Below are 15,931 nucleotides of genomic sequence, written 5' to 3'. Positions count from 1 at the left end.
ATAAAGCCGACTTTAATAGTCTAAAGAAACCAATTCCTTGTGTTCGTTGACAGGAAAATCTATGGTGTTCGGGACAATTCAGGATGACAGGGGAATCCCCTGGGTTTCGCACTCGGCATGTAGTCATATGATATTGAATTTTATCAAATGTTTATTTTGTCAAAGCAGAGCGTTCAATAACTTTGGTAACTTCCATAAATGGAATTAGGCCATATTCACCTGCTGGAATGTCCAAGCAATGGACAGTACCTCCGGAGGCAATTTGCCAACAGCGTTTGCTTTCATTGCACACCGCTCTCTTTCCTACCTATCTTAATTTCCCTCTTGCCGCGGCCGCTCGGGGCTTGAGGAAATGTCTGTAATGGAATGAACCCACTGTACTTCCACCAACGCGCATGCGCGCTCCGTTCCTGACAGGTAGGCAAGTCACGTGAGGCACTGCCCGAGGCTAGCCGTGATCTTGGCATTGGTAACGCGGTGCGGAGTCCGTGGATAGCTTTTCAGTTGTCTACAGAGTGCGTACGGTGTTGGAGGTAGGCACGTCCGTTGTAGCGGTAACTCCGTTAGAATTTTTGTCTTCCGGTTATGACAATCAGCCACCAAGGAAACGTGTGACAGTGTTTGTGTGTTTGAACAAGAAGAATACTATTGCTCTTTTCAGAGCTGTGCTTTTATTTTTTATTTTTTTCGAGGACTGTCGCGTGGAAAATAAAAGTGGTGGAATGTTTAGAAAGAAACCTCCGAAGGACTATGTTCGGCTCCTGGCCTGACGTAGTTCTTGTGTGACATACTAGGAGCAATAGTTCAAGACAAGTGACAAAGTTTTTACCACTATTCGGTGGACACCCACTTGGATTTAAGTGCGGATTTCTTGTAGACCCGGGTGACATAACGGTTTCTGCAAGATGCCGAAGATATTCCTGATCAAGAACAGACTTCACCAGCAACAGCTGAAGTTGCTGGAATCCCAGAAACGGGACACAAGCGGCGACAATGAATCGCACAATCTTACGCCTCCAGGATCACCCCTCTCGGATTGTCAACCGCTGTCTCTGATTGTCAACAAATCAACAGGTTAGTTGCCGTTTTCTTGTTTTTTTTTTGGCAAAGTCCTCATGTTTGTGTTTTTATCTTACCATCTTGCACGAAATGTAACATGCTGTTTTCTTTAGAGACTAAAAGTGATGCTGGATCAAGACATTGAAATTCGACCCGCTGGTCGCTTCAATGTTGACTTTTACTTTCAAGCGGTGTACTGTTACAACAGCACTTGTCCCATCGGCTATGGTTCCAATGCAAAAGATCTAAAATCCAAAGAAGATACCTGTACTGCGCTTAGGCTCCTTTCCAAGCTGGACATCCCAATATACGCAGTAGCATCTTGTCTCGTCATCAATATCCCCGTTACTAACGGGACGAACTGCGCTGTTTGGTTTTCCCAAAATGCGCATATCGCGCTGTTCGCTCAACTCGAGCAAGGGTTATAATAATAATTTTGCGTTTTTAGCCAGATTTTAGTTTTACGAGTCAAGAAGTCTACAGCCGTAAGATTTCAGTGGCAAAGTATTTCCTGTCCATTCTTGTCTTATTTTTCAACATTTTCGGAAAAGTTGCCCCCCCCCAAATTTTTGTAACCACTTTTTACCCTTACTATCGGGGGTGCGAAATATCTTGTCCTACCTCTTGCACATCTGTTGTAAAGAAACCGTTATGAAGGTGCACCTTTCTAGTTTGCAAAACTGATCCCATCTCTAACTTCACCAAATCCATGTGAATTCGTCTCAAGGTACCCTAAGTCGCCCGCTGATCAACCTCTCTACGTAATAAGTGTTGGCGTTCTAATGTGCTATGATCTTATGAGACGACGAATTTCACGATATTTGGTAGTTACCATAAGTTTCATACGACGATCATAGCCGGTCTCCGTGGCGGAGTTTTTAGCACAGCGCGTTATGACGTTAGGGGTCCCGGTGTTCATTGCGGCTGTCCCTTCATCAATTTCATATCATCACTCATCCTCATCTTCGCGATTGGTTAAAAGTGGCGAAGTTGAAAAAGCCAAATCAACAACAATCAACAGAATCAAAACTTCGATAGGGTAATCGAGACCACTACCACAGTTTCAAGTTGGATTCGAACCACTGAGCAGGCGTTTCCATCGGGAATCTAACCTGAACCCCCTTGATTACATGGCATCACCGTTAGCCAGTTCGGTATCGGGTAGGTGGAGAAACGGTAGCCCAATGCGATATATAGTTTCATGGATCGAATTCCCATGAAGGTAAAAAAAAGTGTGTATTTAGACCAATTATGCACAGATCCGAACCACTATATGCCCACACCTGTTGTCGAACCGGGATCCTCTGTATAACAAGGCGGCAGCGTTACCACTACACCACCGGCAAGACCCTCCTATGAAGGCGTTTGTCCATTCTTGGTCTCGTGAATGAATTCTAGTGGGTTTAAGAGACAGGCTCAGCTTACCCTTCAGGGAATGTAAAACCGTTATCAACTGTCTCTTGACGGCTCGATCGCTAAGCAACAACGGGTTCGATTCTCGCCGGCGAGCTGCCTGTGTAACGACTCCTCCTCGACCTCCAACGAAAATCCGCCCGGCGAGTCTTTGCCGTCACTCTTTCAACTTACTGCCGGTCGACCCGAGTCCGTCGTTTTCCTTTTCCTTCAAGAAATTTCCGCAGAGCCTACCAGAAACGGCCTGGAGGCATATGAACTCGTAAGCTTCTTGGAAGGCTCTTGTGGTCATCCAGTACTTGCTCTTCCGGCCAAACCAGATGGGCAATGATGACGAAATCAACTCTCGAAAATGCCATAACGAAGAGCCCATATATATTCTTAGTGGCACTTACGAATCCAGACATAAAAAAAAAACAAAAAAAAAAACAACTTCACGGTCACCCATTTTGTTTAGCCTCCAAATGTAAAGACCTAGACAAATAAGAGGAAATGTATGGCTTACGTAATATTTTAAGGACATAAGACACAGTTTCCTTCACGAAGCGCGAAGACCCAAGAGACAGTGACATAACGCGGCTGTCAACCATAACTTTAAATTCTTAACTTTGAAGTTCTCAAGAATATGTTAGTTACAGTGTACAAAGCAAATGAACCGAAAGAAGTCCAAACATTCTACTCTCTCAACTCTTGCACCAAAGATGTCACGCCATACTTTGTAATGACCATGAAACGCACATAGCCCCACTTGTATTTAGAGAACATTTAACATTCTCTCCATGGCAACAAGAATTAATTGCAATTCTGGGGATAACGGGCGGTTCACTCCCCTCCAGAACTACTGACCTACCATTATCAGCTACAAAACAAGTTTCGGCGTTTGTTTAAAGCTGATAATTTTCCTGCCATTGATAAGAGGTTCTTGGTATTGTCATTAGAGCAAGTAAATTATTCCCAAAAGACTGATAACTGGTAGGCTTGACATTCAAGTTAAATCTTGTCTTTTCCCCCTACAAACTTTACCGAGGGTGAATTTGAACGTGTAACACCAGGAATTGGTCGAAGATCCAAAGTCACAAAACCGAATCTTGTTGAGTACTGCTTAGTCTTTGTAAGCTCGAGTCCGGAGTGCTTCAACTCAACAAGGAATTAATTTCGAATCTTTCAAAGCAAGATTTCAGACATATATCGATCAGATTCCATCATAGTTACAACTACCCCTCGACAAAGCGTGGCATCATGTAAATATGTACTTTCTGACACTGCATCTGGGAAAACACCCATCCAGGTCATTTACTCCGCTAAATCGTACCAAGTTTAGTTAATTTAGACAAACCTGGTTTAAGAATTAAGATTGAGCTTAACAGTCATGTTTAATCATACAAGCAACATCTAGGGGTTTTCATGTGAGAGTAAAGCTGTAGGTGATTATTACCTTACCCGGTGTAGGTACATATGCTTCGGATCTCAGTTTCAACTGTAGGTCCAGTCCCGATTAGCCTATATGTGCATAAAGTAGACTTAAAACAGAAACCCTCCTACTCCTTGAAGAGTAATTGGATTGAGCTCTAGAATGCGCTCCAACTCCTCATGAGATTGTGGGCGAGCGTGTAGACTCACGATGACGCCACCGATTGTCTCAGGTTCGAGTACTAGTCCGGGCGCGGTTATTTATTTGTGTGTCCCTTAAGCAATTTCAACTAATCATCGTTCACCGTCGCGATTAATCCAGAAAGGCGGCGCAAAGTAAAAAAAAAGAAAAAAGAAAAGAAGTACAACACAAATGTTAAGAATTGAATTCTCAAGCTAAAAGTGTTTTTGTACAGTTAGCAGATTGAGTAACGAAACATTCACAGAAGTGTATATATTTTGTACAGTAGCATGGCAAACCAATGTGGGCCTGTAAGGTGATTGCGTTACTAATTTGCGGCTGAGTGTGTGGAGTGGTCGACTATCTCGCCACCGTATCTCCGTACAATCCTCATCATTCACACTCATCGTTGCGATGAGTGTAGATCAGAAATAGAAGAACAGCAACGCAAAAAGCTTTCAATTGCCTGAATCGTGGTCCAAATTGTCAAAGTATGTCCACTGGACTGGAGCTACAGTTTAAAGTGGACTAATCCACCGGGGAATCGAACGTGGAACCTATTGATTACTAAGCGTCAGCCATACAAACATGACCCCTGGATGCTGGAAAACGGCAATTCCTTCTAGCCTATAGTAAATTCCACGTGCATTACACATTGTATGCTGTGTGTTTTCTGACCTTGCTCTGTCAGTTTCCATAATGTAAGACGCACAGCTGTACCATACTCTTTTTCCAATGTGCGCCTATCCTTCATGTCTTCATTCTCAAGCTTTCAGGGCCTATGATGTATGGGCAGACGCTACCGCCATACTAACTCAGCCAACCTTATCGCTATTCCTCAAGGTAACCCTTGGGCCTCCCTCCCACACAAACAACCTATTCCAAGGCCTCCCTGCAACAAGGAAACTGATAGTTGAAAAACAAGAGGGTCACGTAGAACATCAAGCTGTACCGGGAGAAAACGCCACAATTAGCATGCATAAAACAAAGTAGGAAACAAAAGAGAAGCGTCACTTTTTAAGAAAATGGAAGTCTTATGGGATATATTTTCCCCCTTCCAATATACACGCACGTGTGGTTTTCCACACGCGCATGTGGATTAAACGAGCAGACACGTGTGTGAACGTGCAACTCATCGTGCAATAAGGTTTTCAATTTGCACTTGTGGTTTATCTACAGATTATTGGCTGACGCGACTAGTCTATCCGCACGTGTCGTGAAAATTGCGTCTTAGGACCTATTGAAGGAAAAAAACAATGTATTTCCTTTTGATTTTACCAGTATCAGGCTTAGCGTGTACTTTAATGATTCCACACTAAAAGAGATTTTCTGCTGATTGTACCTTCCTCATTTATGCTGGTTGGTTGGTACGAGGGTTCTCCAGATGTCACAACTTTTTTTTTACGCAAAAGCTACAATAGAAGTCTTAATATCATTCCCGTTCTTTAGGAAGATTTCGGACCGAAGCGACACGCGCCTTTTAGAAACGAATCAATCAACATCAACCTTTCACACCGTAGCGGCATCACAGTTCGCACAAGCCTGCGTTCTATTGGTGAAATCCTCAAGCGATACGTGTTGTTCGCTTCGGTGTGAAAGCTCCCTCACAGTTCATAAAATCCTCTCAAATTTGTGAGAGATTCATATTTTTTCATTGCCTCCCCGATGGCGAAGTGGTAGTGTCGTCGCCTTGTAATCAAGGGCCCCGGATTCTATTCCCGGTGGAGGCCCATAGTGGTTCAGATCCCACTTTAAACTGTAGGTCCCTTCCCGATTAGCCTTACTGTGCATAAAGTGGACTGACACCAAATCAATCAATCATAATTTTTCATAGCTTTTAGAATATTTGGAGATTTCAACTAGTGTATCAGAAGTATCGCTTGCAATATTTGGAGATTTCAACTAGTGGATCAGAAGTATCGCTTGCAATATTTGGAGATATCGACTAGTGGATCAGAAGTATCACTTGCAATATTTGGAGATATCGACTAGTGGATCAGAAGTATCGCTTGCAATATTTGGAGATTTCGACTAGTGGATCAGAAGTATCGCTTGCAATATTTGGAGATTTCAACTAGTGGATCAGAAGTATCGCTTGCAATATTTGGAGATATCGACTAGTAGATCAGAAGTATCACTTGCAATATTTGGAGATATCGACTAGTGGATCAGAAGTATCACTTGCAATATTTGGAGATATCGACTAGTGGATCAGAAGTATCGCTTGCAATATTTGGAGATTTCGACTAGTGGATCAGAAGTATCGCTTGCAACATTTGGAGATTTCGACTAGTGGATCAGAAGTATCGCTTGCAACATTTGGAGATTTCAACTAGTGGATCAGAAGTATCGCTTGCAACATTTGGAGATTTCAACAGGTAGACGTATAGATCCTGTGCGATTTTAATGGGTTGTAGAAAATGTTTGATATTTTGGGCGTCAAAATGAATTCGAAATAAATTGTATCAAAACACGTGCATGTTTTTACAAATATACACATAACTTGATAATTGATTGATTGATCTGCTTTATTTTACTTCGCATTTTGTGCAACTTTTGGCTAATTTGCGAAGATGGGGATGAGTGATGATATGATGAAATTGATGAATGGACACTTACAAATATCCATGCCCGGGCCGGGATTCGAACCCAGGGCCCCTGGCGTCGTAGCGCGATGTGCTAACCACTCTGCCACGGTGATCGGCACATAGCTTGATAAGAATTTGCGACTAATTCAAATTGTTAACGTAGCGCGTTTCGTAGTAGGGACCATAGGTTCGAATACTATTTAGCCATGAGTGTTTCATGGATTCACCTTCATCGAGGAGATTATCCTAGAAAAGGAGAAAGTATTTTGTTTCAAGCAGTTTTTTAAAACATTTTTGGAAGTGAACTTTTTCTTAATCTATCCAGGCATTCCGACGCATTTCTTTACAAGGCATCAAAATAAAATGAGGGATCGGTTACATAGCGGAACTTCGGCATGACATTAAACCATCATCGTAAAAGCATTCCCCACAGAAGTTCCGGCTAGTGAATGAGTGTTCTTTGTGAGTGGACCTTCATCTTATCATCAATCATCGTCGCGATTAGGCAAGAGTAAAAAAGCGACACTAAACAACAAACAAAACGACACCAAATTACCTTCAGTTCTATCTCCGATACTGTCCATCGCTGGAGCTTGAAATTTTTCTTCTTCGATTACCCGTGCTATCAGCTATAACTTTTCCGTCTTAATTCCACGAGTGAAGGGAAGAACATGTAACGTTTGACCACAATCATGAAACGCTCAAAACTGTAAATAATAATAATAATAATGCGTTATTTTGGAAACTAAAGATGAAGCATGCGTGTCCAAGGCATATACCAAGCTACACCAGTTTGCTGTCATGTTAACAAATGAGGACAGATTGCGAAAAGATCACAGCAGTGGCTTTCCAGGAATCCGCCTGCATCGAGATGTTTTTCTCGTGTTTCTCCACTGACCTTGCCCTCCTGTTATGTGAGAACTGCTTCCAGTGCGGTAAATCCAACGGTGAAAGTGGAGGGAGTGAAAACAAAACAGCAGCCTTGCACTTGACCTCAAAAATAATTGTGACGGCGGCGTGATATAATCGCTTCATTGCGAAAAGTGATCCTGCTTGGGGAATGATGCATCGGCACTTTTTACTTTCTTGTTGTCGGGATCACGAATCGTGATTTCAGTGCTACATTCACTTCCTAATGGTTTTCAGATGAAGGATTCGTTTACGAGGTGGTGAAATAACTACGAGCGAAATTGAATAAGCGCTTACAACTTCTTCCATATGTGTGTGTGTGTGTGTGTGTGTGTGTGTGTGTGTGTGTGTGTAAATAAATTTCCAGGGAACTATGTGCTGGAATAATAAAAAAAGCCTAGAGTTGGGAATGTTATAATCTACAGACGCCAAAGTTTGGTTTAAGCCCATAGATATGATTAATGAAAGCAGTACAGAACTCGGGGGGGGGGGGGGTACCAAAGTGGTAAATGCAAATCCCACTTAAAATGCCCCCCCCCGATTACCAATTTTGTATCCGAACAATTTTTAAATCGAAGGTTGTCATTTTGAAATAATTTATTGTGTATCATAGCACCCCTTTATCTTTAGAATTCCAGCCTCCTCCGGAAAAAAAATCATGCGTACGCTAGTGTCTGTGTAAAGTCAGTTTGATTTTGAGTCCACTTTATGCACAGAAAGGCTAATCGAGACTGGACCTATACAGTTTAAAGTCGGCTCCGAACCACTATGTGCCTCCATCGGTTGTCGAACACGGAACCTCTTCTCTAAAAGACGACGACGTTACCACTACGCCATCAGGGAGGCAGTTTCTGTGTAAGATTTTATTTGCTTAACTTCGCTTTTCTGCTATTTCTGGCTAATCGCGAAAATGAGGATGAGTGATTATGTGATGAATTTGATGAAGGTGGACACTTACACATTCGCAGCCCGGGATTCGAAACCTGAGACCCTTGGCTAGAGTTTAGTTTTGAGACCACAGAAAGGCTACTTGGGACTGGACCTACAGTTTAAAGTGGGATTTCGCAACCGGGAATCGAACTCGGGACACCTTTCTCAACAAGGTGACCACAAGGAAGTAGCTAATTTGTAAGATTCTGTTCATAAGTTTATGTGGATAACCAACTGCATTTTATGAACACTTTTCCTTACATAAAAAAGTACCCAGATAGCACGAAAAATGTTATGCAGCCCTGAAGCAAGCTTGCCTTGCCTATTGAGAAGCTTGCAGCAAGCTCTCCATGGCAAGCTGCGAGCTAGCTGCAAGCTTGAATTCATCTATCTAGTTACCATAAATCGAAGTTGCAGCAAACTTGCCTATGCAAGCCTGCATCACGCTTGTAATAACTAGCTGTAAGCTTTCGGCAAACACTTGCCGAGTACCATTACATCGAACTTGCATCCAGCTTGCCATACAAACTTACTTTTGACAAACTATAAGCAAGCTATCGTAAGCTTCCCACAAGCTTACGTGCTATCTGGGTAAGCTTTGTTTCGTGATGCCTGAAGTGCGTTTGGTCATCCATTGTACGGCATATCAATTGAACCACGAGGAAGATCCTTAAAGAAAGCCCATTGAACACAAAACAAAAATGAAAGGTCCGTCCAACATGTAATTTCGACGGTTGAAGCGGGTGTAGAGGAATGTCCATGTTCTGTTAGCTGTACTCCTGGAGCAAGTCACGATTTCGATGGCCTCGGGAAAAGACGCCGAGGCAGAAAATGGCCGCCGCGTTCTCCAGCATGAGCTCATCAATTTCTTTTGGCCATTTCGCAACAATGCAATCCCCCTCCTCCCTCACATCGTCTCTCGAAGTTAATAATCACCGTTCTGTCTGGCGTTTCTTCGTTCAAGGCCTGACGTTCTTTCGGTAACGGTCATTATAGTTACCGAATGATCAGCCTATCTTCTGTAGCAACTTTGGCCAGAGACTGCAGAAAAAGCGGTGTGGGCCAGTAAACAGAATAACAAGAAGAAGCTAGCTGAACGATTAATAAACAAAACACGATCGCATTTTCGATAGTTTGGATTCGATTAGGTCGCGCTGGACTCTTTGGCCAGGAAAGTTTCTTTCGAAAATTCCCTATCCTGTCTAAATAATGCAGATATTCTAAATTCTGACAAGGGTCATGAATTCCCTTCTGAAGCATTCAAGTGGATTTTCATGTAGTTTACTCTCGCTGTTGCCTAGACTAAAGAGAGCCGATGCCAATGTATCGGTACCGGGATGAATCGGTTGGATACCGATACCAACCGATATTTTCCGGTCTTTTGATCGTTCCCGTCTGCAAAAATGCCGTATGACACACTCGCGGAGTCTAATTATCATGTACATTTTGCGAAATTTGAGGTTTCCATTGATTTTGTACCAACACTATGTGGAAAACTGTATTCTGTGATTACATAACAGTTAACACTATGATGCAATTTTTTAATATTTTTAAAGCGAAACTTTGGTAAATTGTAAGTGGAGTGAAATACTCATCAACAAATATCAATTAATATTTTGAACATCTCTTAACTGTTACAATTTTCAAGCATCGGTATCAATTAAAATCTGTAAGTGTGTCGATGCCATATAATCAAGGAGTCCCGGGTTCGATACCTGATGGAGGACCATAGTGGTTCGGAACCTACTTTAAACGGTACGCCCAGTCCCGATTAGCCTTTCTGTGCATAAAGTGGACTTAAACAACAACTTAATTAATTCGCTCTTGATTGACAATGAAAATACCCTCTAACAATATTGCTACATAGATGGCAGCACAAAATTGTTTTATATTTTTGGTTACCAAGTTATGTAAACCAAGAAAGTTGATGATGGTTTTTATAGTTTTTGATACATAGTAATTGTTGTAAACGACGTGGGGAGGTAACAACATATGATCAATATTATGATGATATTAATGCATCGCTTAAACAAAACTCTTACAAGTAAACAATAACTGTACGAATTCATAAGAAAAGTTCTGAGTAGAAAGTGCTGTAGTGAGCCGATACTGTTGATTTTCCACATCTTTACGAAGGTTTGGTTCTACTGATGGAATGGCACCTTCCTGCCCTGATCAGGCCTACGGTTTGGTACCCTAAAAAGTGAAATTTATCGCACTGAATTGGCTTTTCCAATGATACCATCGAGATTGTATCTTGGGTTCTTCAACAGCGCCACTCCAATTGCCGCACCAGTAAAGGACAAGAGAGGAAGAAGACAAAAAAAACTAGAAGACCTTGGCCTGTCTAGCCAAAACTTTTAACAATGTAACGGCCAAGTTTGCTGCCCTTTTGGTGTAATCAAGAAGCTCTTGAAAACATCTCGAATTGCCACCATCGAGTTTTATTGTCTCCCCCTATTGACCCTTATTTTTTCTTCTCCTTCTGGCCTTGTGGTCCTTCCCCCTCGACATTGCTCAACTTGAGGGTGGTGTATTCAAGGACAGGAAGGCGTGTAATATATTGATGCCTACAAGAGGATGAAGAACGACAAGCGCCATTCATCAAAGAAGGAAAAAAAGCTCTCTTTGGAAGGTTCCAAGGTAAAGAGCCTTTGGTATATTGGTCATAAATCGTGGGAAAACTCGAACGGCCCATTGGCTGCCTGGTTGTCCAATAAAGGTTCCATAGCAATTGGATCTACTTGTAAATTTACAGTAAATGTGTTGAAAGCTTAGATAGGGGCATTTTTTGCCCCCATTTTTATGAATGGGGCCACTGCTGTTTTACTGCCCGTCCTTTTTGGGAATGGGCAACGAATCCTTTGCGCGTTATTGCGCCAGTGATGGGTCCTACCTTACGAACCATATTACGAGGTCTGTCCGGAAAGTAACTTTCCTTCAGTTAAGTAAACATCAGTGTATTAAATGATTTTCATTGTATACAACTTAAAATTAAAATACTTTGCACTATTTTTCAACATGGTCTGAAGCCAAACTTGCTTGTATCGTGGTACAAGTGCCCCCAACCCCTCTCCCCCATGATTAATTGTTGTGCTAACGTTTCGGTAATTGCTTCAGCGTAGAACCACAACCAGTGAACATAAATTCCCTTTGCTAGGAACGAAATTCCCCTCTTTGATATTAATTTTCCCTTCATCTCAGAGAAATTGAATTCGCTATCAATAAAACATTACTCTTCTTATTAGTAGTAGAAGGAGAAGAAGAATTATTACTATTTCCATTGACTCTCAAAACCATTAGTATTGATTTCATATGTGTTGTTCGCAAGCCAAATCTGCATGCAATTCTGGCAAAAGGATTCTCGCTTTATAATCAAGGGGTCCCAGGTTTCAACTCCCGTGAAGGGAGGTTCCACAGTGGTTCGAGTCCCACTTTAAACTGTAGGCCCAATCCCGATTAGTCTATCAGAGCACAAACATTCACTTCAAATAAATTTTGACAAGAGAGTTCCTAAATTGGTTGGTTGATTATTTTGCTTCACTTTTCTGCTACTTTTGGCGCCGTAGCGCGATGTGCTAACCACTCCGCTAGGGAGGTCGGCTGACACTGTTGTTCTTTGCAAGTGCCCCTTCACCAATTTCATCAAATCACCACTCATCCTCACCTTCACGATTATCCAAAACCGAAAACAAACACAATCAACTTCCCACATACACCTTCCGGGCACTTGCGTCATATTGCAATGGAACATTTCGCTTATCCTTGCACTTGCTCTATTATCACGGTGAAACTTCTAAGGATCAAGGTGACTGCAAATTCTCAGACGGAAACGCTACAAGGTGAGAATGAGAATTTACCTCGTATCGGAGAACGGTAAGGAAGGGGGAGTAATTAGTATATTATAGCAATTCATGATAACTGTTCTCTTACGTAACCAGTATGCCGTGCGTAGTGTGTAGGTAAACACAGTATTTTTACTGTCTTTAGGAAAAAAACTTCCTTGTGCAAAGTAATACAATAAAAATCCTCAAGTTCTTATTCGTGGGAAGGTTGCTACAGATTAATTTCCGTGAAACCTCTTCTTCTCGAAATCTTGTCTTAGTTCAAGTGAAGGATTTGTAATGTTCCTTGTGCCTTCTTTGTTAGCTAATATCTGCATTTGTTCGTGAATTCTGTTACTTCCTAGTTGTAACAAACGTGCAACAGTGCTAACCATTTTGCTAACTTCGAGAGCTCCAAGAGTAGAAATACAAGGATTATACACTATGTAGCCAAAGACACTCAAGTCAACGTGGCGGTAGTGTCATGATCTGAGGCTGTTTTTACTCGTTTGGGCTCGACCCATTACTTTGGTAACATGAACAGTGGTGTTTATGAAGACATATTAGACAATAGCATGCTGCCCACACTGTGGCAACAGTTTGGAATGGGCCCTTTTCTCTATCAGCACTATCCCTGCCCATAAAGCAGGGTCCATTGCATCGTGGTTTCAGGACAATCAGGTGGATGTGCTTAGCTGGACCGCTCAAAGCCCGACTTGAACCTCATAGATTGTCTTTGGGGTGAACTGGAGCTTGCCAGACCCACACGACCGAAAACCACCCTTGAACTATTCACGAGGCAACAGGACGAATGGGAAAAAAATCCAATATACCAGAACTTAGTGGCCAGAAGATTAAATGCTGTAATAATAGCGAAGAGACGTCCGGTATCTTATTGCCTGGCTGGTGTCTTTGGAATGAACAGTACTGGGTGTCCGGTAACTTTTGACTATATAGTGTAGTCTGTGTACAATCAGTTTTTTGAAACGACAAACATTAAGAAAACCAGGGGCACCCATAGGGGGGAAAATTTCTTTGCGGGGGTCCTCGTTTTTCTAAAATATACGTAAAAATACTTCACAGCTTCGGACCAGGCTGCGATTAGGCGAGGGGAAGTGGAAATCAATATATTTTTTTTACTAATGCATTTACTTTAGCTAGTTCAATGTTACTTTTGCTGCTAGGTGTACCATATTTAATGCGTTTGATGAAAATAAGGAAGAATTTATGGGGGACACATCAAATAAAGTGTTTAATGTTTATTAACCATAGCTGAAGGGAGGAGGGTGGTTGTCAGGCCCACCACTTATTTCTTCTTTCAACTGTTAACATTTTTATGAAAATTGAAAACAAATTACATAGGGTGTTCTCAATGTTTCTTTTTAACTTTTGTTCATAAAATTATAAAGGCAACGTACGTAACAGAATGGTCCTATCAGCCACCGCCTTGACGCTCATGCAGGTGACTATGAATAATTGGTTCTTGTTTTTTTTTATTATTGATGGTCATGCTGTAATTATTATAATTACTACATAACTGAACCTATATAAACAAGAAAAAACATTGCATAATGAATGTTTTTAAGTTTCAGTAAAGGATAAAAAAATTATGACACTCGTACAAGTAACAATAATTGGTTCATGTTTTTCATTAATGATGGCAATTTTTATATTTATTATGTAACTGCACCTATATAAACAAGAAACGAAGCTATGATTGAAATACAAAATGGCTTCTTCCATTTTAGTGGTAAAAAATGTGTGGGTCTCTAAGCGCCCCTTCTCCTTTTTCTCGCACGCCACAGCTGAAAGATAAAAAAAAGTTACTTTTAGTAATAGGAAAATAGTTGACACGCTGCAGAAACTAGAGTGGGTTACGTCATGGTCTGCGAGGGATGAGAAACCTTGCAGAAAGATGCAGGTTCCCAAGGCACAGCTAATAGAAATTTGCGGCAGCTTCTCTTGAAGAATTTCCTGCCAAAACGGAATTCACACGAGAAGCCTTGCGTTACAAATAAGGAAAATAAAATACGTTCAGCATTCTCATGGAAAGAGCCCTCTCCCCCCCTCCCCCTCGCCACTAGAAATGACGTGATAAAGTTATACAAGGTCACGGCCAGGACCACAACGTTTCGTCACAGGTGGCTTGTCTTCTTTTCCGCTCCCCTACCTCACAGCTACCCAGCCGTAGATGACCATCACGACGTTGCCACGTCGGAGTATCTTCATGGCTTTTCACTCTTGCTTCCACAGAACCGCTTGCCAAAACTCTTCAGTGCGAAAGGGATTCGTGCCTGCATGTCGGATGCGAACCGGAGAACCATTTACCTCTCTTCTAGCGCTTTACAAGTCAATTTACCTCTCTTCTAGCGCTTTACAAGTCAATTTACCTCTCTTCTAGCGCTTTACAAGTCAATGTATCCTCTTCTAGCGCTTTACAAGTCAATTTACCTCTCTTCTAGCGCTTTACAAGTCAATGTATCCTCTTCTAGCACTTTACAAGTCAATTTACCTGCTTCTGGCTCTTTACAAGCCAATTTATCATTCTTCTAATGTTACCTAAGTCAATTTCACCCTATTCGAATATTTCCTAAGGCCATTTACCCCTCTTCTAGCGCTTACTAAGTCAATTTACATCTATTTCGCGTTCTCTTAGTCCTTCTCTTCTTGCACTTTCTAAAGTACATTTTCCCATCTTCCCGAGCTTTCTAACTCCATTTCTCTTCTTCTAGCGCTTTCTAAGTCCATATACTCCTCTTCTAGAGCTTACTAAGTCCATATACTTCTCTTCTAGTGCTTACTGAGTCCATATACTCCTCCTCTAGAGCTTACCGAGTCCATATAGTTCTCTTCTAGAGCTTACTAAGTCCATATACTCCTCTTCTAGAGCTTACTACCTCCATATACTCCTTCTAGGGCTTACTACCTCCATATACTCGAGCTTACTAAATCCAAGTACTTTTCTAGAGCTTACTAAGTCCATATACTCCTCTCCTAGAGCATGCTGAGTCCATGTACTCCTCTTCTAGAACTTGCTAAGTCCATATACTTCTCTTCTAGTGAATTCTAAGTTCAGTTAGCCCTCTTCCAACACTTTCTAAGTCCATTTACCCATTTTGTAGCACTCTCCAAGTCAATTCCCCTCTTCTAACACTTCCTAAGTTCATTCCCCTCCCTTGTGGATTGTATAACTGCAATTTCATATTTTATCATTTCTAAGTACTTTTCCATTTTTAGCGTCTTTTAAATGCGTTTTTAAATTTTTCAACGCTATTGCTTGTGCCTGAACATCATAGATATTTTTCAGGGCGTTTGAAAACGCGTCACACAATGGGGGTAACAAGCTCTTACGAATAATTCTTGCATCGCGATAAGGTAATACACCATGCGTGTTCCTAAGCGGTCAGTTTGTAATTATCTCGTTGCTTTTCAATGAAAATGACTGCGTTGCAAACGGACACAAGAGATACATGTCATGAATCATTAATATTTTTAACTGAAAAAGAAAGGGGGGCGACTCCCATGCGTGACTCTTGGCGTAGTAGCGAACTATGAAAGGAAACTCGCAGTGGTGCCACGTCAGATAAGCATAAAAGAGCTAAAAAAAATCACTCCAT

At 41.6% G+C, this 15,931-nt stretch overlaps 1 protein-coding gene across 1 annotated transcript in view; it reads left to right on the top strand.

Annotated features, from left to right (window-relative positions):
• The first annotated feature begins 484 nt into the window (after positions 1-484).
• The window catches only part of ovo (transcriptional regulator ovo), a 56,976-nt gene continuing 41,529 nt past the window's right edge, over positions 485-15,931 (top strand). Inside the window, exon 1 of the mRNA XM_083134168.1 lies at positions 485-1,074. Coding sequence (XP_082990294.1) covers positions 906-1,074 — 169 coding nt within the window. The 5' untranslated portion in view covers positions 485-905. The remainder of the gene's footprint in view (positions 1,075-15,931) is intronic.

This window comes from Lepisma saccharinum, chromosome 13, assembly GCF_977018435.1.
Source record: "Lepisma saccharinum chromosome 13, izLepSacc3.1, whole genome shotgun sequence".
Lineage (NCBI taxonomy): Eukaryota > Metazoa > Arthropoda > Insecta > Zygentoma > Lepismatidae > Lepisma > Lepisma saccharinum.
This window is presented reverse-complemented; position numbering and strand designations above follow the sequence as displayed.